This window comes from Zootoca vivipara, chromosome 1 (assembly GCF_965207765.1).
Source record: "Zootoca vivipara chromosome 1, rZooViv2.hap1.1, whole genome shotgun sequence".
NCBI lineage: Eukaryota > Metazoa > Chordata > Lepidosauria > Squamata > Lacertidae > Zootoca > Zootoca vivipara.
Window position 1 is genome coordinate 67,074,024 of NC_142582.1, and position 21,948 is coordinate 67,095,971.

General features: G+C 40.9%; 1 protein-coding gene across 1 annotated transcript in view; it reads left to right on the forward strand.

The window, feature by feature from the left end:
- SWAP70 (switching B cell complex subunit SWAP70) overlaps positions 1-21,948 on the forward strand; it is a 35,770-nt gene that overhangs the window by 7,845 nt on the left and 5,977 nt on the right. The window contains exons 2-9 of the mRNA XM_035119357.3: positions 1,720-1,860; positions 5,187-5,360; positions 6,057-6,284; positions 9,887-10,033; positions 11,970-12,078; positions 16,024-16,205; positions 19,214-19,321; positions 21,439-21,605. Coding sequence (XP_034975248.1) covers positions 1,720-1,860; positions 5,187-5,360; positions 6,057-6,284; positions 9,887-10,033; positions 11,970-12,078; positions 16,024-16,205; positions 19,214-19,321; positions 21,439-21,605 — 1,256 coding nt within the window. The remainder of the gene's footprint in view (positions 1-1,719; positions 1,861-5,186; positions 5,361-6,056; positions 6,285-9,886; positions 10,034-11,969; positions 12,079-16,023; positions 16,206-19,213; positions 19,322-21,438; positions 21,606-21,948) is intronic.

A 21,948-nucleotide genomic window follows, 5' to 3' on the forward strand; every position in this document is an offset into this window, starting at 1 on the left:
CCGCTCCTCCACATGCAGCTGCTGGGTGACCTTGGGCTAGTCACACTTCTCTGAAGTCTCTCAGCCCCACCCACCTCACAGGGTGTCTGTTGTGGGGGAGGAGGGGAAAGGAGATTGTTAGCCGCTTTGAGACTCCTTCGGGTAGTGATAAAGCAGGATATCAAATCCAAACTCCTCCTCCTCCTCCTCCTCCTCCTCCTCCTCCTCCTCCTCCTCTTCTTCTTCTTCTTCTCCTCCTCCTCCTCCTCCTCCTCCTCCTCCAAAAGCCACTTTTTAAGCAGCCGATTACAGCTCAGCTAGGTTAATTATATCGATATCCCCTCCCCATTTATATCCCAACTTTCTTCTGTCATGGAATTCAAAGTGGTAGCACTCACTCATCCAAGGTACTGACCAGACTTGCTTACCTTCAGCAGGTTAGTGGTCTTGTATGCTTTCAGACCATACCCTGCAGACATAGGTTTAGAGCATGGGTCGGCAAACTAAGGCCCAGCGGCCAGATCTCGCCCAATTGCCTTCTGGATCCAGCCCGCGGACAGTCTGGGAATCACCGTGTGGATCGGCGTGGATCTGATTCTGATTGTTCGGGCTGTGCCATCCCCCCCCCCACACTGCGGCAGTGCCGCCTCCTGGCTTCTACTCGCCCTGTGGAGGAAAGGGCCTGGGCTTTAATTGGTGCCAGCAGCAGCAGCGTAATTGCTCGAGTGGCCGCCATTTAAAGCAGTCCCTCTCTGGAGCCCTTCCGCATGCCACTCATCGTCTCTCCACCACCACCAGCCCCTGCCGCTTGCAAGACACAGGAGCCATGGTTGGCTGAGCACCCCTCTCAAGCGGCCGCCATTTAAAGCAGCCCCTCTCCGGAGCCCTTTCGTGCACCACTCCCCACAAGATCTGAGGGACAGTGGACCGACCCCTGGTTTAGAGTATCTTCTTGCTATGCTAATTTATTGCAAACTCCACCTGTGGTCTGAAGTAGCATGCTTACCACCTTATTCATGGTCCCTTCAGGTGTTTGACCTTGCACACAGCAGATGTGGAAATTCACATGACAGTCCCCAGACAGCAGGTGTGGACTTGCATGACTGAAAGTTTCAATTTTTTTTTTTTAAAGAAATTTATACAGAGAGTTGGGTGAGGACTTATTGTGGAGCCGTCCCTCGGATGTGGTTGATTTCAGTGTTTAAGAACCTTTTTCATGAGGAAGCATTCCAGCACGTGATCCTTCAGCTGCAGTCTGAAGTGCTTGAGTTGAGACGCAGGCTCATTACCATATCTGCTGCTTTGTGAGAATTTGGCCAAAGTGGAGTGGGGAGAGCAGAACTTGGAAACAGCACCTCTCTGAACAGAGGAGGATTTAGGGGAGCGTGACTGGCTTGGTCGCACTGGGCATGCAGCCTTGGTGGTGCCTCGGGGTGCGCGCCACAACTATCATGTAGAATGGAAGGTGAGAGACAAGGGGGCGCCAAACGTTGCTGGAATTTGAAACCCCAATGTCCACCACTGCTCTGAAACTGATAATCACCTGGAAATTTCAGCTTAGAAGAAGAAATGCATCCATAATAAATATAAGGAAGTACATTGCCAACTAGTCAATAGTACAGCGGGTCTGTATAACCTGTGATATTGAGAAGTGGACTATCATCAAATTAACCAATGTGTATGGTTTTGCTGTATATTGTTGCATTCTCATTTATTTTCTCACTTGGTTTTTTTTTTTAGGTCCTTTCTCACAACTTGTGTACATTGCTGAATGTCCCACATGACCCAGTAGCCTTAGAAGAGCACTTTAGGGATGATGATGAAGGCCCTGTTTCAAATCAGGGTTATATGCCTTATTTAAACAGATTCATCTTGGAAAAGGTATGTGCCTCCAGTTCTGTGTATATATACTGTCCTGAATTCTTCACTCTCCCCAATTTCAAATATCATTGCTACATACCAATAAAAAGAATGAACGTGCAAAGAAAGGCAAAGAAAGACACAGCTCTTCTCCAGATTATTGAATACAATTCAGAAAAGGAAAAGTAACATAAACTGTGAAAAGAGAGTGTGTGTTAGATGTGGAATCCAGGTACACACCTGCTAATTTCTGCCATGTGTGAAGCAACTCTTAAATCCAACTGCTGTACAGGTAATGATAGGCTAAAAAAAGAGTCCCAGACATGCTACAAGCATCTTGTAGTCATGAACATGTCTGGTGTTGTAGCTTACCAATATTGATTTGACTTTTTCTTTTTAAATGAGAATATTTTTTTAAAAAAACCTTCTACAAAACCTGTTCCCCCCCCCTCCTCTCAAAAATGAGTGTAGGAAAGTCTGGATAATAGAGATGGACCTGCAAATAAATTAGGTACAATTTAATGACACTGATTTTTTTTAAAGCAAAGGCAATGTTCTTGAGTGGAGGAACCCAAGGAAGGCCAACTTTCTGGTTGGTAACTGTAGTTACGTTTGACTGCAGTGAGAACTTCTAGAAGTCTGTTTCATTTCATTTTAATGGTTCAGTTTCACTGATTTCTGGATTTTCTGAAAGGCGGTGATGACTTGGTCAGTGTCTTGATTGTCATCAGCTTCTTGTTTAGCTATCAAGATACAGATAAAACTGTAATATTGTTTCCTTCCTCTTCCTTTCCCCTCCCACACTATCAGCTATGCAGCTCTCAAGTGTGCATCATGCGAAATGCTGAATTACACCCACTCCCCTCCACCCAAGAGAGCTGGTGATTTGCAGGATCAGGAGATGGGCTCGTTTAGTCCAGAATTCACTGTGACGGGCTTTCCCAACCTTGCAGCCGAAAATCCTTAAATGCACACACTCACCACCATTTGATATCAGAGACAGAACCTTTAAACTTCTGTGTGTCATAGAACAATAGTCGACTCCCCACCTCTGTCTGATCTTGGACAAAAGTTCTTACCAGCCCTGCTTCCGTAGTCCCTTATAACCAGAGATGCTAAGAATGAACCTTGGACCTTTGAGATACAAGGCTTGCATTCTGCCACTTAACTTCACCTCTTCCTGGTAATTGGCATGCAGCCTGTTTCTGAACACAAGTTGCACTTATTTGAATTTTATTTAACTGTCATGCCAGTGGTTTAAGGATTAATCACCTTTGGGCATTACATCTTTATTGTTTTGTCATGTTTGATAGATATGGGTAGCATTCTCAGGCGATGAACACTGGCACTTTGTATAACAAGGGCCAAGTAACATTTGAGCAAGTCTTCTATACTTCCCCGCCTCCCTCCCAATTCTTTTGGTAGAAAACTGGAAACTCTGGCTGGCTGTATTCAGTATATTGTTCTGTTTCCATAGCTGCCAAGTTTTCCCTTTTCTCACGAGGAAGCCTATTCAGCATAAGGGAAAATCCCTTTAAAAAAGGGATAACTTGGCAGCTATGGTTGTTTCCCCCCCAACTGGTGCCCATTCATAGATTACTCCAGATATCACTTCCCTGTGAGAAGTAGTGACAATCTGTGCAAGAAAAAACAATGGGCTCTTGGCTCCACAGGAAACCTGTTATTCTGCTTTACATATCCCATGCAAATCTTATTGACCACACGGTCAAGCTCTCAGAATACTTCCTCTTGTGGTCCTGATTGCAAATGAATTATTTCTCTAGCTCAGTGTGGAGACTGAGTTGCCCTTTAACAAAGTCTGCATTGTTGCACCAAGGGAGCATGGACAAATGCCCAGGCAAAAAGAAGCAAAGAGCAGCAGACGTTCCTTTTACTAGAGTAAGGATTTTGAATAGCTGAAACCCCTAATTAACAATAAGCTGTGCTAAATCAAAACATGTCATGTCCTGAAGGCTCATGGTTTTAACTATCTACTCTTTGAAGACTGAACTGCTGGCTATTCCGCATAGCAATTCAGGCTGGGTTGGGGAGCATCAACCGTGATTGCCATGCTGCTGCCATTTTTTGCATAGTTGCCCTTAAAACATGGAAGAATTAAGAGAGATTTTCCTGTAGCCAGAGCTAGCATAGGCATTCTCTGCCCAGTTTGTACAGCTGGCTCAGCTTCACCCTGTCCTATTTTAAAGACATGCTGGTAATGATTTCACTATGTGCACAAGTTTGGATTCTCCAGCCTGTAGCCTATTAAGGACTAGTAGCAGAGTAAAAGTGGAATAGATAGATCACTGCAAAATCTGTCACTCAAGTGTTTCCCCATAGGTCCCAATTAAAGCTAGACCTATGGGCTAGAAGACCTTGGGAAGTCCAAACTTAATAGCCTCTGATCATGAGCAACAAAACCTTGTTATCTTCTTCATCTACTCAATGAAAGTAGAACATGGCTGAAATTTTAGAATTAATAAAATATTGTTTATAAATTTATAACCTATGATAAGTTTACAAAAATATGTAATTAATGAAGACACTCACACAGAACATTCATAGAGGAATCATAGCTATGTTATAACATTACACTATACACAAAGTCAGAACAGTAATAGACTCATATGTCACGTGTTTAATGTTACTAAGCAGCTAGGCCTAGATAGTAAAGGTAAAAGTAAAGGGACCCCTGCCCATTAGGTGACCGACTGGGGTTGCGGCTTCCAGGTCATGTGGTCAGCATGACAAAGCCGCTTCTGGTGCACCAGAGCAGCGCATGGAAACGCCGTTTACCTTCCCGCTGTAGCGGTACCTATTTATCTACTTGCACTTTGAGGTGCTTTCGAACTGCTAGGTTGGCAGGAGCTGGGACCCAGCAACAGGAGCTCACCCCGTCGCGGGGATTTGAATCGCCGACCTTCTGATCGGCAAGCCCTAGGCTCTGTGGTTTAACCCACAGCTCCACCCGCGTCCCTAGATGGTAAAAGCTGCCTGTTAAAAAAAACAAACACAAATTGGCAAGAGGCTGAGGTGCCCCTAGATTATGAGGCCCTGGGCTACAGCCTGCTCAGCCTGTATGTAAATCCAGCACTGCATACCCTGCACAACTCTTACTTGTCCTGAGCAAGTAGAGGAGGTGTGACATATATTGCTTTGGGCAGAACATTCTCTGTGGTGGTGCGACTGCTATGGGGCATTTAAGGAGGCCCACCAAATCAATGTTTTGTTTTAGCTTTGGGTCTCTCTTACGAACTTTTTCTCTTTCTGCAGGTGTTAGGACATCTTGCTGCTGTTATTCCTCACTGGGTGTCTTTCAATCATTAATGCTGCTTTGCTTCTACTAGGTTCAAGGAAACTTCGACAAAATCGAATTCAATAAAATGTGTTGGACTCTGTGTGCCAGAAAGAACCTTGCAAGAAATACCTTGCTCCTTTCTGATGATGATGCTTTTAAAGTGTGGGTCATCTTCAATTTCCTATCTGAGGACAAATATCCACTAGTCATTGTACCAGAAGAGGTAGGAAATTATTATTTCAAGTATCCGAATGTTCTTTGTCCAGCTATGCCTAAACTGGCTGTGTTTTCCTGCCTTTGCTGTTTCATTGAAGTAGTTGTAGAAACAAATCTTTATGAGCAACATTGTATTGGCAGTAAAATTAGAACACAATAGTACACACACACACACACTTCCTTCCCCAGACTCTTCTGGCTTTTTCTAATGGGCTGTGGATCACAACAACACGTTTTCTAAAAAGGAAGAGATCATCATTTTCTATAACGTTCCATATTTGCAACTCTCTTTAGGTATGTTCAGGAAGGCAGCAGTTTGTTACCTTGGACAAACAGCTGCACCTTAGGGAATAAATAAAATAAATAAACCTTTATTGTCACTACACCACCTGTGTGCATAGCTGCCAAGTTATCCCTTTTTTAAAGGGATTTTCCCTTATGCTGAATAGGCTTCCTCGCGAGAAAAGGGAAAACTTGGCAGCTATGCCTGTGTGCAGTGAGATTAAACGTTCTTTTATTCCTAAAGTGTATAGCATTCCTCTCCTTCATGTTTGCACAGTCTGAAATGTAGAGTAGGAACCATTTGGTGATATGGAGGCACTGTGCTGAGTTGACAAAGCTGACAGTGTAGGAAGAGTCACTGATCTTTTTTGTTTTCATATGGATGGCTTGTTCAGAATCTGTGCTGTCTTTTTTTGTACAGATTGAATACTTGCTTAAGAAACTGACAGAAGTCATGGGATTAGGCTGGCATCAAGAACAGTTTGAACATTACAAGATCAGCCTCGATACCAGCTGGGAAGGTCTTTCTGCTTGGGAATTGATTGAACTGATTGGAAGTGGTCGATTTAGCAAAGGGATGGATAGGCAAACAGTATCTATGGCAATTAATGAAGTCTTCAACGAACTTATATTAGATGTATTGAAACAGGTGAGATTTTCATGCAAGTGCTAACCATGTTGGTATACATAATTTATACAGATAAATATGTGAATTTTTGACTAAATCACAAAACTTTGCACCAAGGTTGTCAAATTTTACATTACGATAAGACAGATTCTGCAACCTATATAAAAATAATTTAGATGTTTCTATTTTGCATAAATTTATTCTGCTTCTGCTGGTCATCAAAGGGACTAAATCAGTGAAAATCCTCCACTGTCATTCCTACAGCGTCTGAGAATTAATCAGAATGTCAAATCACATTTTTGTGGCTTTGAGATATAGAAGCTTACTACTACTACTACTACTACTACTTTTTGTTTTAATGGAAGTTAAGATTCTCAGTATCTTGGATTATCTGCCAAGTATGAATTTCTGTTTTCCTTTGGTGTAATCAGAGGATGCATCATACCCATGCGTTGTAACACAGTGTTTCTAAACAGAGTTTGAGAATAAGAATACAACTCATTTAGGTGCTCACATTAACCCTTATATCACAATCCAGTGATTTGGGCGATGGGAGACTTGCTAATAGTTAACATGCATGATTAGTATATTTTCATCTTTGTGTAATATATTCAACATACTGTACCTTTAATATTTGGGATGCTAAGAACTACAGAGAAGTGTTGCAGAATTTCTTCAGGCTTGTCGTCTTGAGTGCAGTACTTTTTAAAGCCTTCTGCTGCTTTAGTTGTGGTGCCTCAAGTTTGAATATGACTTGAAACATGCAGCCATGTGGGGAGATAAAGAGGAAGCAGGAACCTTCTCAGAGGTGCAGGTGCAGGAGAGTGGGGGCGAGGGGAGCTTCTTAAACAAAACACCACTAGGGTGTTAAGTTTAGTGAAAGCAAGTGTGTGAGCCAAGTGCTTTTAAGATTTACAGGGTCCTAGGTTCAGATGTCCATGCTTGAATGAATCCAGGATTTAAATAAATCCTTGTAAAAAGCAAGCAGTGTATTCTAAAAATATTTGTTATTAATATTTTTTCATTGTAGCTCATAATGGCTACAGTAATGTCACTGGCACAGGTCAAACAGCCAACTTTTTGTTTTGTTTTGATTAAAAAGGATTTGAGCCTTCCATGTGAATGTACCTATTTAAGTCTTTATGCCACCGGTGACAACTTCGCCCCAGGATTGTTGGCTTCAGCTGCATTTCCCGCATTTAAAAAAGTCAAAGGGACCGGATAACAACATTGGACTACACTGCTGGGTTGTCATTCCCCCCCCCCTGCCACCCTGCTTTCTCTGCAACCCATCTTCCCCATCAGTATAATTGTACAGCAAACCTGGGCTACTTTGAAAGACTGTTGGGTTGATATGCTACTGCCCTGTCACAGCTACATTAAAATCCTGGATTTTCTCTGTTGTTTTTTTATGGGAAACAGTCTCTGCTAAGGTAGACCAGGATGGGGTGGAGCAAGTTTAAAAACAAACCAGGAAGTCCATTCAAAATAAGCTAAGTAGTCATTCTCTATCACCTGAATCTACAGGGGGAAAACTAGAGTAGCACACGTTCCAAGCAAGATCTCCCCACAAACTGCTTCAAAATAAACCAGGAAGTCCTTTCTCTTGGGTTTGTATGATTCTAGATTCCCCTGTACCACTTGCCAATCATAAATATGACTCACTGCTCTTACATAATATATGTTGTCAATGTAGTCTATAAAGTCAGCAGATTATATGATTGCATAAATAATGGAATGCCCTGTTCTTTAAACTTGCATTTCTCTCTCTTTCTGTGTGATACTATTTTGAATAGCTTTACCCAAAGTGGATAAATCCAGCAGGTAGGTCTCCCTGCTTTCTAAATGTACAGTAGAGCTATTTTGACAACTGTATTCATAGTTAGGACCCAAATGTGGTAAGGGTAAAATAAATATGAATAAATAAAATGAATGTCCTGTAAGTAAAGGAGGAGAAAATATATTTTCCTCTGCTGAGCCTTTGTCACAGTTGTAAGCCTGGAAATGAGATGTGGAGCGGTTAAATAAGTACCTTTGGATTGCTAATGAAGTATTGTGGGCCTCAACCACATGTGCTTTTATATACTTACTGAGTGCATTCACATACATGCATATTGAACTGAGCCCATGCTAGATTGTGCACATCTGTGGGAGACAGTACGGTTTGTGTGAAGTGTGATGTTTGCGTGATGCAAGGTGAGATACTGTGGTGGCTTAGATGTGGTGTCAAACCATTCACATTTAAGAAGGGCCCTCCTTCATTTAGCCAAAGGCTCATCTTAGTCCAGCTTCCTGTTCTCACAAGATGCCCATGGGAAGCCTACAAGCAGAACCTGAATGCAAGGAACCTTGCCTAACTTGCAGTTCCCAGCAACTTGTATTTAGAGGCATACAGCCTCTGACAGTGGAGTTAGAATATAGCCATTACTTAAAATGTCATCACAGTATTAGGCCCATTTTTATTGTTTTAAATAAATACCATATTATGTGACTGATGCATTGATTGATTGATACCATTTATGTTGAAAAGCAGTCTGTAAATATTGGAAATTAAATACAGTAAACAAATTTTGGCTAGTAACCATTGATAGCTTTGTCCTCCTTGGTTTTCCATTTCCTGAAGAAGCTGTAGGTGTCTTGGACACTCACACTTCATCTGAACAAACAAACCATGGTTTGCACTTGCCATACAGATTATGATCAGACGGCACAGTTTGGTCTTGGATTGCAGGTCATGCACAAACCATAGTTTACTCTTTCACATCTATGGCTTATCTCAAACTAGGTTTGGAAGCCAGGAATTATTCCACTTTTGCAGTTCTTGATTTCCACATTCTATCAATACCCTCTTCAAAAAACATCTGAATTAATCATTTGGCATAGAGTTGCTGAAAAATTGTGGAGGGTATTATTGTACAGATTGTATAAGTTTCCTGCTAGTGAAATGTTTTCTAACTACCGTATTTTTTTGTATATAAGATGCCCCCATGTATAAGATGACTTCTATTTTTTTGAACCCCAAATTAAGAAATCAGTATTTTAAACTGCACCAACACCTGCCATCGGCCAAACTTGTAGAGCTTTTTTGGGGGAGATCGTCTGGATAGTGGTAGCAATACTGTGGATATTTGCTCTATAAATTGTAAACGGTATGTGTATATTATAGCTGAAGGAAACGTACATATGTATAGTCTTTTCAGAGACTGATGTAGTGAAGTAATGACCTGGATGGGTCATTGAATGGAAGCTTATATGAAAACTACACACTTCCAGTTTTTTAAAATCTGTTATATATTTGATTCCTATTGGTTTTGGTACTAAGCAATATTCCCTCAGTTATGCAGGGCGGCTGCTATTGTTCTTGGCAATTTTTAAAGTTTCAGCAGGCATAGTTGAAATATTTTCTTCCTAACCAAGACAGGTTTAAAACTGAAATTAATTTGATGCTTTTTCATAAAATGGGTTCATAAATTTATCTTTGAACTAATAGGAAAAAAATATTTTAAAGGACCTGATCCATGTCTGTTGAAATAATATTAATTACATTTGGATTTAGCTTCAGAACTATTAAGCCAGAAATTCTAATGCTAAAATAATTAAAACGAGCCATTTCTATTTTACAGGGATATATGTGGAAGAAGGGCCACAAAAGGAAAAACTGGACAGAACGCTGGTTTGTTTTAAAACCCAGTATTATATCGTACTATGTTAGCGAAGACCTAAAAGACAAAAGAGGAGAGATTATATTGGATGGCAACTGTACTGTAGAGGTAAAAAAATATGCATGCGATGTAAAAGTACACACTGGAATGCCCCCCCCCCCCCGCAGAGGATAGATGCCAATATACTTTAATTTTTTTGTGTAGGCAATTGAGAATACATCTTTCCGCAATGGCTAATTGCTGTCTGTTTTTAACTTCTTTGACATGGTTTTTACTGTATGGTTTTATGCATTTTTTGTATGTAAACTCCTTTGATATTCTTTTATGAAACAGCGGGGTGTGTGTGTATATATATATATGATAAATAATTTAGTTTCTTCTTTTAATAACTCTATCAGCATATAGAGTTGGAATATTTAACAGAATAGTCACCATCTGTATGGTTACATCTCAATATAGAGAAACGCATAAAAGGACACAAATCTCCTGCTGGGGTGGGCTGCTCTATTAATTCCAATGGGGGGAGGTAGACTTTTATATGTATTGCAGATCTTCTCAGCTCGGAACCACGCAGTATGTGTGGAGAAATGTTGGCTTAGGGTGATAGGCTTTGGGAACAAGTGCGTATGAAACCAGCAAGAACTAATGATATTAACGTGCATAAGTGTACATAAGTGTAAAATGCATGAATAGCTATGAATATTAATCACGAAATGGTTGTAAAACCCATTGCTGGACAAAGAAGCTTCCTGTAATCCTACTGACATAGCAAAGAGAATATCAGGAGCAGGTGTCCCTGTTACGTTGCTCCAGTCTCATTATTGTCATTAGCAAAGTTAATCACTTCGGTTGTAGCGAATCATGTTGTTGTTGTTTAGTCGTGTCCGACTCTTCATGACCCCATGGACCAGAGCATACCAGGCACTGCCTCCCGCAGATTGGTCAGACTCATGTTGGTAGCTTTGAGAACACTGTCCAACCATCTCGCCCTCTGTCGTCCACTTTTTCTTGTGCCCTCCATCTTTCCCAACAGCAGGGTCTTTTCCAGGGAGTCTTCTCTTCTCATGAGGTGCCCAAAGTATTGGAGCCTCAGCTTCAGGATCTGTCTTTCCGATGTGCATTCAGGGCTGATTTCCTTCAGAATGTATAGGTTTGATCTCCTTGCAGTCCATGGCACTCTCAAGAGTCTCCTCCAGCACCATAATTCAAAAGCATCAATTCTTCGGCGATCAGCCTTCTTTATGGTCCAGCTCTCACTTCCATACATCACTAGCTTTATTCATAGTGAATCATGGATGCTGATTATCTATGAGATGAGCAAGTAGTGTTTGTTGTGCTAGCACATGTCCCTGCAAAGACTACTTTGGGGGTTGGATGCGTCTTACCAAGGGCACCCAACCCAAGCAGTTTTTCTTTTGGCCCCCTGCCATACACATAGCTCAGTGACTGTGGGGCTATTGCAGCATCCATGGCAGACTTCAGTATGTCAGCGTGGGGCTGCCCAGAACAGAAAAACTGTTTTTCTAGAAACATTCTGCTTAACGGTCATGCTTGTATTTGTGCCCAGCCTTGGTCACTGAGAAGTTATAGCTATAGAGTGAAGATGCTCGAAGGTACAGGGCAATAGCCTACTATTCTCAAACTTTGTCAATAGATCACCATGTTATTATTCCATGTTCCATCACAGAAAACAGAAAAAAATTGCCCCATTTTTTAAACTAGAAGCCTGTTTTTAGACATAACTATGTTATTTATTTATTTATGAAGACAGGAGTGCCTGGCATACTCTGGTCCATGGGGTCATGAAGAGTCGGACACGACTAAACGACTAAACAACAACAACATTATTTATTCATGCTTATTTATACACAAGCAGAGAATGGTGTCCATATATATATAGTTCTTGGGTGTGCATTTTTCTCTGGTTCTTCTGAGCTAACTTTTACTAGAAGATACATATTTGCAAACTTTTGTGTGTGCAATGATATATTGTGTTGTTATTGTATTATCATTTAAAAGGAAACTATTGTTTTTCTGTAATTAGGCTTTGCCTGACAAAGATGGAAAGAAATGTCTCTTTCTTATAAAAAGCTTAGAGAAATGTTATGAGATTAGTGCCTCTGATAAGAAGAAGAGGCAGGAGTGGATTCAAGGTGAGAATGACGTTTCTTTGTTATCACACACACCTTTGGGAGTTTAAGACTAGCTGGGGAAAGCTGTGAAATATGTAGTATGTTTGGAAATATGTAGTATGTAAGTATACTTGGAAAAAATAATCCTTTTTAAAAATCAGGAACAGCAGAAATAATCTAAATATTTTTTGCCACGTTTGCATGTACACTACATAGCAATCTAGTTTTGTTTAATGCTTTTTATGTGTTATTTTATTTTATTTATATACTGCCCTCCATCACAACATCTCAGGGTGGTTCAAAGAATAAAATAACAAGATAAAAATACAAGTAAATAATTAAAACAAAAACAACAATAACCCACCTCCCCAAATACATATTCAAAAGGCTGTTAAAGTATAATTGTAAGGAAATTTTGGAATAAAAATAAGGAAATACGGAACAATGGAGAAAATAAAAGGGACCATAGAAGGAGAGGAGGGAAGTCAACTTAATTTGTATGTTTTAAAATTTGTAACTTTATTTGTTGTAAAATCAAAAATGATAAATAAAATATTAAAGAAAAGAGAAAAAGAATGGCTGAAGGAATATTAATCAGCCAAGGGCCTGGTTGAAGAGGAATGTTTTTTCTTGGCACCTAAAATATATATGATGAAATGTATAATTATATTGGCATTATAAGGTGAAAAAGAGTGGCATTATCATTTAGACTGGCAAACTAGGAGCATCCTTTCCTTTTTCACTTTGGATTAGAACCAGAGAATACACCAATCCATTATTAACCCATGATGTGTTTCACATGCCACACATGAAACCTCACATGCTACCAGTCTTTTTACAGGTAGGTAGGCATCTGAAGAAGTGTGCACGCACACGAAAGCTCATACCTATGACAAACTTAGTTGGTCTCTAAGGTGTTACTGGAAGGATTTTTTTATTTAGTCTTCTTACAGACATGGCAACTTGACAGATTTCTTTCAGTGTCAGTCTGGAAACTTGTATGGGTCTTTGATTATCTTGTTTCAGAAATAATACTGATTTGTGAACTCAGATTAACAGCTATAAATACTTCAGCTCCCCTGTTAAGAACAGCTATTAACGATAAGCTCAACACTGTTGCAATAAAAAATGAGTCATCACTACACATTACAGAATTTCATTTATTCAGTATGAAGCTGGGCTGGGCTTTTTTTTTTTTTTTTTTTTGCAGAAGTCGCTGTAAATGATACCTTTGAAATCTCTGTCCTTTAGCAAGAACTTACTTTAATATGAACGGTACTAAAAAGTACCGTGTACTAAAAATTGCAGCAATCTGAATAGTGAACAATGTCTCAGTTCTGAAAATGGTACTTTTGTAAATTCCCCTTCTCTACACACTGTGTCTCTCACTAACTCCCCCCACCCAAAAGAAGCAACAAAGTACAGAAATAAACTAGCATTTGACTTTTGTGGTATTGAAGCTGCCGCAGCTATAATTATATCAGTTGATAACTGGGCTGCTTGCTTAGCAGCAGAGTGTGCTGGTCTTTCAGTAGTACAGAAAATACAGGCTATGTTTTTATAGTGCCAATTTAGAAAATTATGGGCTTTAGTGACTAAAATGGAGAATGATGTCAAGCAGTATTGGAGGACCACTACAGCTGTGTCTATATTTACTATTTTTAATGTTAGTTTATAAGAAAACAAGCCTTAAAGTAACAAGCTGCAAACCTCCCAGACCTGTTTCTCAGAATGTGTCTGTATAGGGAGAGTTGGAAGGGGTGGGTGCATAGCAGGTTTGGACTTGAGAGACCTGTGTTCAAGCCTCAAGCTCAGCCAGAGATCAACTTGACTTATAATGGAGTACTCATTGCTAAATATAAGTTCATCTGTTATGCAAAGTCTTACACCCATGTGGTGCTCCTGAATTAAAACTTTTTAATGATACAAAACAAGAAGCCATATATGACAAAAGCTCACCCCTGTTTTTGTTAACTGGTACTGAACTGTACTGGTAAGACCCACTACATTTAGTGAGAGTTTCATGGAATTAAAGATAGCTAGAGTCGGACACGACTAAATGACTAAACAACAACAAGGTTCCATTAGGCTGCAATCCTGCAGCCTGTAAAGAATTCCTCCCCCCATTGGCTCTTCCTTGCCTTACTATTTGTTTTGTGTTCTGTAACTTGAGCTTTTACCGCCACATCTTTCTGGCATCACCATAATCTGACTACCTACAAAGTGGTTGGGTTTGGTGACAAAATATACTTCAGGCTCCCACACCACTCTGTGGAGAACAGGAATTAATATAAATACTGATATTCTTTGTTTGGTGACCACAGTGTAGGGCAGAGCTTTCCAAACTTTTCAGCTCTCTATATTGGACAAACAGGCCAAACCCTATGCCAAAGGATAAATGGACATAAATCTGACATCAGGAATCGCAAGACAGAGAAACCAGTAGGAGAACACTTTAATCTCCCAGGACATTCTATACAAGATCACAAAAGAATTTCAGAAATAGACTGGAAAGAGAAGTTGCTGAACTGCAACTTATTACCAAGCTTAAAACCACGGAGACTTTTAAACTTAAAACCAAGCTTAAAACCTGGATTGAATAAAGACACTGGATTCTTATCTCATTATACATCAGTGATGGCGAACCTATGACACGCGTGTCAGACGTGACACGCAGAGCCCTCACTGCTGGCACGCGCCCCATCAGCCCATTCGCGCTGTTGTTGTTGTCTCCCCCCCCCATTTGTTCTCCCACTCATTCTACAGCTTGTCTCCGCTGTTAAAACCCGGATCCTTTTTTGTTGTTGCTGCTGGTAGCCAGAGATTGGCTTTTAACCCTTTCTGTGCTTTTTTCTGGCTCTTTGGCAGAGAATGATTGGGTGTAACAGTGTTCGTTTTTTAACCCGTTCTGTGCTGGGTTTTTTGCGCTTTGGCAGACTATGTCCGCTGCGTGTTAGTTCTAGTGAAGGTATTATTCATCATTCATTCCTCTTCTCTTTCCCCCAAAAAAGTGCAGCAGCTTTGGGGCACCCCCCAAAAAAACCTCCAAAACTTTGGTCAGCAGCTTCCCCCAGAAAGCTCAACAACTCTGGGCACTTTGTGATAAATAAGGGGTTTTTGGTTTGGTTTGGTTAAATAATTAGTTTTTGGTTTATTAAATACAGTTATATATTACAATTATACATTTTTGTTATTTAAACTATAAATATCGCGAAATCATGGTTTTTTTCCCTCAAAGTGACACACCACCTGAGTTATGCTTGGTTTTTTGGCGAATTTTGACACACCAAGCTCAAAAGGTTGCCCATCACTGTTATACATGATAAAGCTGGAAGGAATTCTCACCCCTTGCTTTTTCTGACCATTTGCAGTCCTTAACGGTCATCAACAGCTATCAGTCTGTCAATCACCCACTCCCTTCACCCTTCTGAGTAATACCCCCCCACACCATCTGACTATATATAAGCGCCTGGGGAGTTCTGCTTCAGTGTATCTGAAGAAAGTGTGCATGCGCATGAAAGCTCATACCTATAACAAACTTAGTTGGTCTCTAAGGTGCTGCTGGAAGGAATTTTTTTTATTTTGTTTCGACTACATCAGACCAACATGGCTACCTACCTGTAACTCAAACTTTTCATGTTGGTGACACACTTTTAAGACATGCATCATTTCACGACACAGTAATTCAGTTTTCCAAGCAAACCGGAGGTTAAACTAACCCCTTTCCAGCCTCAGGGGGAGCACGGGGAGTCGTCACATGACACACGTAGACACTGCAGCTGACACACTAATGTGTCGCGACACACAGCTTGGAAAACTCTGGTGTAGGTAGTTAAAGCAGCATTAAAAGTCTAGATGGCATCAGACCTAACAGCTGCAGGAAAGGAATTTGTATACTTAGAAACAATATTCTTGTTGATAAATGGTTCATGTGCATTCTCTCCTTTTTCTTTTTAAACAAAACAGCTATTCAGACAACTGTAAATCTATTGAGATTAAGTAGCCCTCCACCTCACAAGGAGGCACGACAGAAACGTAAAGAGATACGCCAGAAATTGCAGGCTGAGCAAGAGGAACTGGAAAGGCAGATGAGAGAGCTCCAAGTGGCAAATGAGAATAAGCAGAAGGAACTGGAGACTGTTCGAAAGGTGGGTTATGCACTGTTAAATATTGTTACAAATTGTGCTTCTTAACAGAATGTATGTTCTCTGATTAAGACATTGAAACAATGTAATAGAATCTCCTGGCACTATGCCCTAAAAAAATCTGTCTCAAATAATCAAGCTCTGTGAACTGTCCTGTTCCCAAATCAAACATTCAGTTCATTCAGAGAAGAAAGGGTGGTGGTGAAAATGATGCTTCTTCAGATTTCTGTTCCTGTATTACCCCAGGAAATTGAAGATCTCGAACAATTCTTCTTGATTAGATGTTCTTTCTCTCCAATAAACTCTCCAAGTTTTTCTCCACCACACAAAGAGACGGAGGTTGTGTGTCTTGAGCAACAACCATTCTCATTTTAAAGCTCATGCAAAACAGAAATGCTAAATAATAAAGCCCCCAAGGTATTTTATTGAGGAGCTGGGTCTGATGTAAAAGTGTTGCAATATTATTCCAGTAATCTGAACATGGCTTACCTTGATTGTCTTCCAGTCAAGGGGAGGTGGTTTCCTGAATGGTGACAGGCACACAGTTCAACATGAAGGGAATTTACAGATCTGGGAGAAGATAAAAGCTTCAGGTCCTTGGCATTTCCTTCCTGTTTTATTTACATATGCATGGGCATACCGTGCACAAAATACAATAGAGCTGTGCTTCAAATTAATAAAAGGATGCTTGGGCCTCACTAGCTAACTAGATCACAGTGATGTCAGAATGGTTATGGTATTTCCACAGATGAAACGTGATATATGCATAGAGCCGTATCCGGTGTTCTCTGTCCACTAGCACAGCCCTTCTGCTGGCGGAGTATAAAGGTTGTGCTACAAAGGAATCCAATGCAACAGTTGTGTTAGTGGACACTTGTTGTATAACATCTGATTTTTGTGTGTGCAATGTACTTGTGTTTTCCCTTGTACAACAGCTGACTCTTGTATACAAGCAGTAGTGAAAGTGGAAGTGTGCAGCAATTGACAGATGCAAAAGACTAGTAGAAATGTTGTCTGACATTTTGTCTCTTCGGCAGGTTGCTGAGGGTACAGACTTTGTGAAAATTTGCGTGCTGGGTTTTAAACACCTGTGATAGATGTGAAGTCTCAGGGATTCACAAATGGCAGAGTTTAAATTAGTAGCACATTAAGCACCTAATTCAGACCCACAACTGAATTGTTGACAGAGGGCATATTTGATCGTATCAGTGATGGATTGAAGATCTGAACTTGTCTTACTTCACCCAGTGCAGCCACCACTTCAAAGATGCTAGTCACAGGCCATGTAGCTTATCCAAACCCCACAGCTACATCTCTCCCCACCCCACACCGTACCCCAATCACATAGACTGAGAGTTATGGGATCAGGAGGAATGCCGTAGTGAACAGGGAACTGTGTTTTGATATTACTGTACAGTGGAAACTTGGTTCTCAAACTTAATCCGTTCCGGGAGTCTGTTCAACTCCTGAAACTGTTTAAAAACCAAGGCGCGGCTTCCAATTGGCTGCACTCAAAAGAGTGCAGAAGCCACGGAATCTTCCAAAAAACGTTCCCAAACCGGAACACTTACTTCCAGGTTTGCTGCATTTGGGAGCTGATTTGTTTGGGAGCCAAGCCATTCGGGAACCAAGGTACCACTGTAGTACATTATTTTCAGGTGGCACTAAAAGGACAAAGCAGTTACCATTCATAACTCTTGGGTCCAGCTCCCCAATCTTCTTCCTTTGTTGTGTAAAGTAAGGTAGCACTGCATACTTTCTCACCTTGAGACAGCAAAGTTTGGCTAAAAAGGAGGATAGGAGTATGTGTAGGAGAGACATGCAGGGATCCAAAGCACACAGGGGCTCTTCAGTCCTCTAAATAATAGCTCCAGAAAGGCTGTTGCTGCTGTTGGAAGGAAGGCTGGGAGGGAAAAAAATCAGACACTCCCCCATCTATGCACAGAAGCATTTTAGTGTAGGCTTCTCTGGTCTCCAGCTTTTGCCAGAAAAACAGAGAACCAAAGTAATACTGGCCCATGCCTTCCGCATAAGTGTGTGCATGAGTCTTTGGTAATGCCTATTGTTTCCCATGTTTTTGTGGGGCTCAGAGTATGCTGTGGCTTATCTGCTTTTAATAGGACCATCATTTTGGCATGTGGCACTATTCACTTGCTTAGGTATGGTAAACTAATCTTATATCCTGTTTGACAGGTAGTGATGGTGTAACTTTCTCCTGTGTGCTGTTGTTTGTCTGTGTTGTTTGTTCCCTTTTTTAAAACAACAACAACAACAATTTATTAAATTTGTTTGTTCTCTGGTTGATGTGAGTTACTTGGTTAGGAATGTTTTGAATGTAGCCTCTGTAAAGTCTGCTAAACAATCTTACCATTTCAGACCTTTCTATCCTTGCAGCTTCATGATTCCAGGGCCTGAGAATTATTTCAGCTTAATTGAAGATATTTGTTTTGATTTTTAATCTATATAAAGGTAAAGGGACCCCTGACCATTAGGTCCAGTCGTGACCGACTCTGGGGTTGCGTGCTCATCTCGCATTATTGGCCGAGGGAGCCGGCGTATAGCTTCCAGGTCATGTGGCCAGCATGACAAAGCCACTTCTGGCAAACCAGAGCAGCACATGGAAACGCCGTTTACCTTCCCGCTGTAGCGGTTCCTATTTATCTACTTGCATTTTGACGTGCTTTCGAACTGCTAGGTTGGCAGAAGCTGGGACCAAGCAACGGGAGCTCACCCCGTCACAGGGATTCGAACCGCCGACCTTCTGATCAGCAAGCCCTAGGCTCAGTGGTTTAACCACAGCGCCACCTGGGTCCCTTTTTAATCTATATCTTTTTAATCTATATCCCACCCTTCAAAAATACTTTGTTTCTAGATTGATTTACAAACCATTAAAATGAAAATACAATTTAAAAAACCAAATGTCACAGCAATAAAGTGAGAAGTAGTCTATCTGTATCTGTGCATATAGATAAATTAGTGGGAGCTATCTAGTTCTTTCTTCTCTGGCACAGCAACTCGAGGAAGCTGCAGCTCGAGCTTCAGAAGAGGAGACCAAACGTCTGCAGACTCAAATGGAACTGCAAGATCGATTCAGTCTTGAGCTGGAGAGAGAAAAAATGGTAAGTTCAAGGGGAGTAAGGCTACATTCAGACAGCACTTCATTGTATCTTCCCAACATTTCCTTTACTTTGAATTTCTATGTTTTATGTGATCTTCCACACAATGTAAAAGCGACTCCTAGAAATCTGGTGAAAGTTTAGTGCTTAATTCCATGTTAATTTTTTTAGTATAAAATTTTTGTTTGCAACTCCATTAACGTGGAAAATCATGGGAGTTTTACATCGTGATATTCCCATGTTTTTCATGATCATGCCACCACTGCACACGTAATGAGATTTGAGACATGCAGTTTAAAGTTTAGCACAACTTGGTGATATTTTGATTTAAAAGCCACAGTTCTATAGTGCAACATGTCCTGCAGTGGTAAAAGCAACATTAGAAATTGGGACAGAAGCACCAGCATCATAACTTGTGACACTAACATAATCAAACTGCATCTGAATGCATCCCAGGTGACAAAGTCAGTAAAATAAAACAATAAAAAGAGCAAAGCAAGCAGTAAGTGAGACAACAAAAATCAAAATTCATACGTTGTTGATTCAGGATTCTGCTGAGTGATGTATAGTTCTGAACTTGACCAGCTAACTGGCACAGAGGAATTAGGGCATATCAAGGAGTGGTATCCTTGTGTGCCTTTTCCTCAAGATCTGTCTGTTTAGATTGTAAACTTGTGGGCAGTTGAGTCAGTGTCAATGTTGCATCATACTGTACAGTGCCTTGTTTCTTTGGGCACAAGAAAAAAACATTAGCTTGTGCAGAATGGAAGGAACAGTAAAGGGGAAATGACGAGATAGAGTTGGGTCAGAGAGACTGAATGCTTTGGAAGCAAAGAAGCTTGAAATGGGCAGGCAAACTGTGAAATGGCAAGGCAGTGTTTCTCAAACTTGGGTCTCCAGCTGTTGTTGGACGACAATTCCCACCATCCCTAGCTAGCAGGACCAGGGGTCAGAGCTGGTGGGAGTTGTCGTGCAACAACAGCTGGAGACCCAAGTTCAAGAAAGACTGCCGTAAGGAGACAGATGACGTCATAGTTACAGGAGAAAGCTGTATGGCATCTTTGAACCTGTCCTTCAGTTACCTGAGCTGCTGCAGCATACTGGGCGGCATGAGAAGGCAAACACACTGTTGAAGCCAATCTGGTACTCCTGCTGGTGTATCACAAAGACCTCACCGCTCCCTTGCCACTCTCCATCCTGGTATGTAGCAGTTACATGGACAAACAAGGGACCAAGTCAGTACCTTTTCAGTGTAAAGATGAAGGGGTTAACTAAGTCTTACCAGTTAATCATCTGAGTTTTAAAGTTTACATAACATTTCATATTGCAGAAGCCTGCAGTTTCATTTAAAATGTAAGAAACAAAGGCATGCTGATCATTGCTGGAAGTAAAGGCAATTTTGAATATTTTGTATTCCATCCCTCTAGTATAGTAATGAATTCAGAACCAAAAACCTCGAAGAGGGGCCAAGTTCTAGCTGTTCTTATGAGGGTTTGGGGGATGGGAAACCTGGTGGTTGATCTTTCTTACATAGAAGGATCATAGAATCATAGAGTTGGAAGAGACCACAAGGGCCATCCAGTCCAACCCCCTGCCAAGCAGGAAACACCATCAAAGCATTCTTGACATATGCCTGTCAAGCCTCTGCTTAAAGACCTCCAAAGAAGGAGACTCCACCACACTCCTTGGGAGCAAATTCCACTGCTGAACAGCTCTTACTGTCAGGAAGTTCTTCCTAATGTTTAGGTGGAATCTTCTTTCTTGTAGTTTGAATCCATTACTCCATGTCCGCTTCTCTGGAGCAGCAGAAAACAATATTTCTCCCTCCTCTATATAAAAAAATGCCTTCAGTAGCACCTTAAAGACCAACTAAGTTTTTATTTTGGTATGAGCTTTCGTGTGCATGCACACGAAAGCTCATACCAAAATAAAAACTTGGTTGGTCTTTAAGGTGCTACTGAAGGAATTTTTTTATTTTGTTTCGACTCAGACCAACACGGCTACCTACCTGTAACCTCCTCTATATGACATCCTTTTATATATTTGAACATGGCTATCATGATGAATGCTGTTATTTGTTGTGAAGTATGGTGAAGCATCCTTCTCTTCCATATCACTAGGTGAGACAGAAAATGGAAGAACAGGTAGCCCAGAAGTCATCTGAGCTAGAACAGTACTTGCTGAGAGTCCAGGAACTCGAGGAAATGTATAAACAGCTACAGGAGGCCTTGGAGGACGAAAAACAGGCACGTCAGGATGAGGAGACTGTCAGGAGACTTCAGGCCAGGTCATTATATATCTTTATAGGAATAAGAATAAAATCTTTGAGAGAGTTGCCATTCATGTATCTAATAGAGTGGAATGCTTGAAGAGAGATAGATTTGGAAAGTGACAACGCAACCTGAATATCTCTGCAGTCAGGCAAAATTCTCTTGTCCTTGATTCATTGTATTTTCTGCCTCTGGCATTCAGTAGTGTGGATGGCAGCGAACTGAGTCTCTCAGCCCAAAGTTGTCTGTCAGTCCATCCCATGGGAATCGGCTAATCTTATATGGGGGAACATGAAAGCAAAAAACCCTCCCACTGACCTGTTCTACGCAACTCTTTATTAGTTCTGGAGAATAACTCTG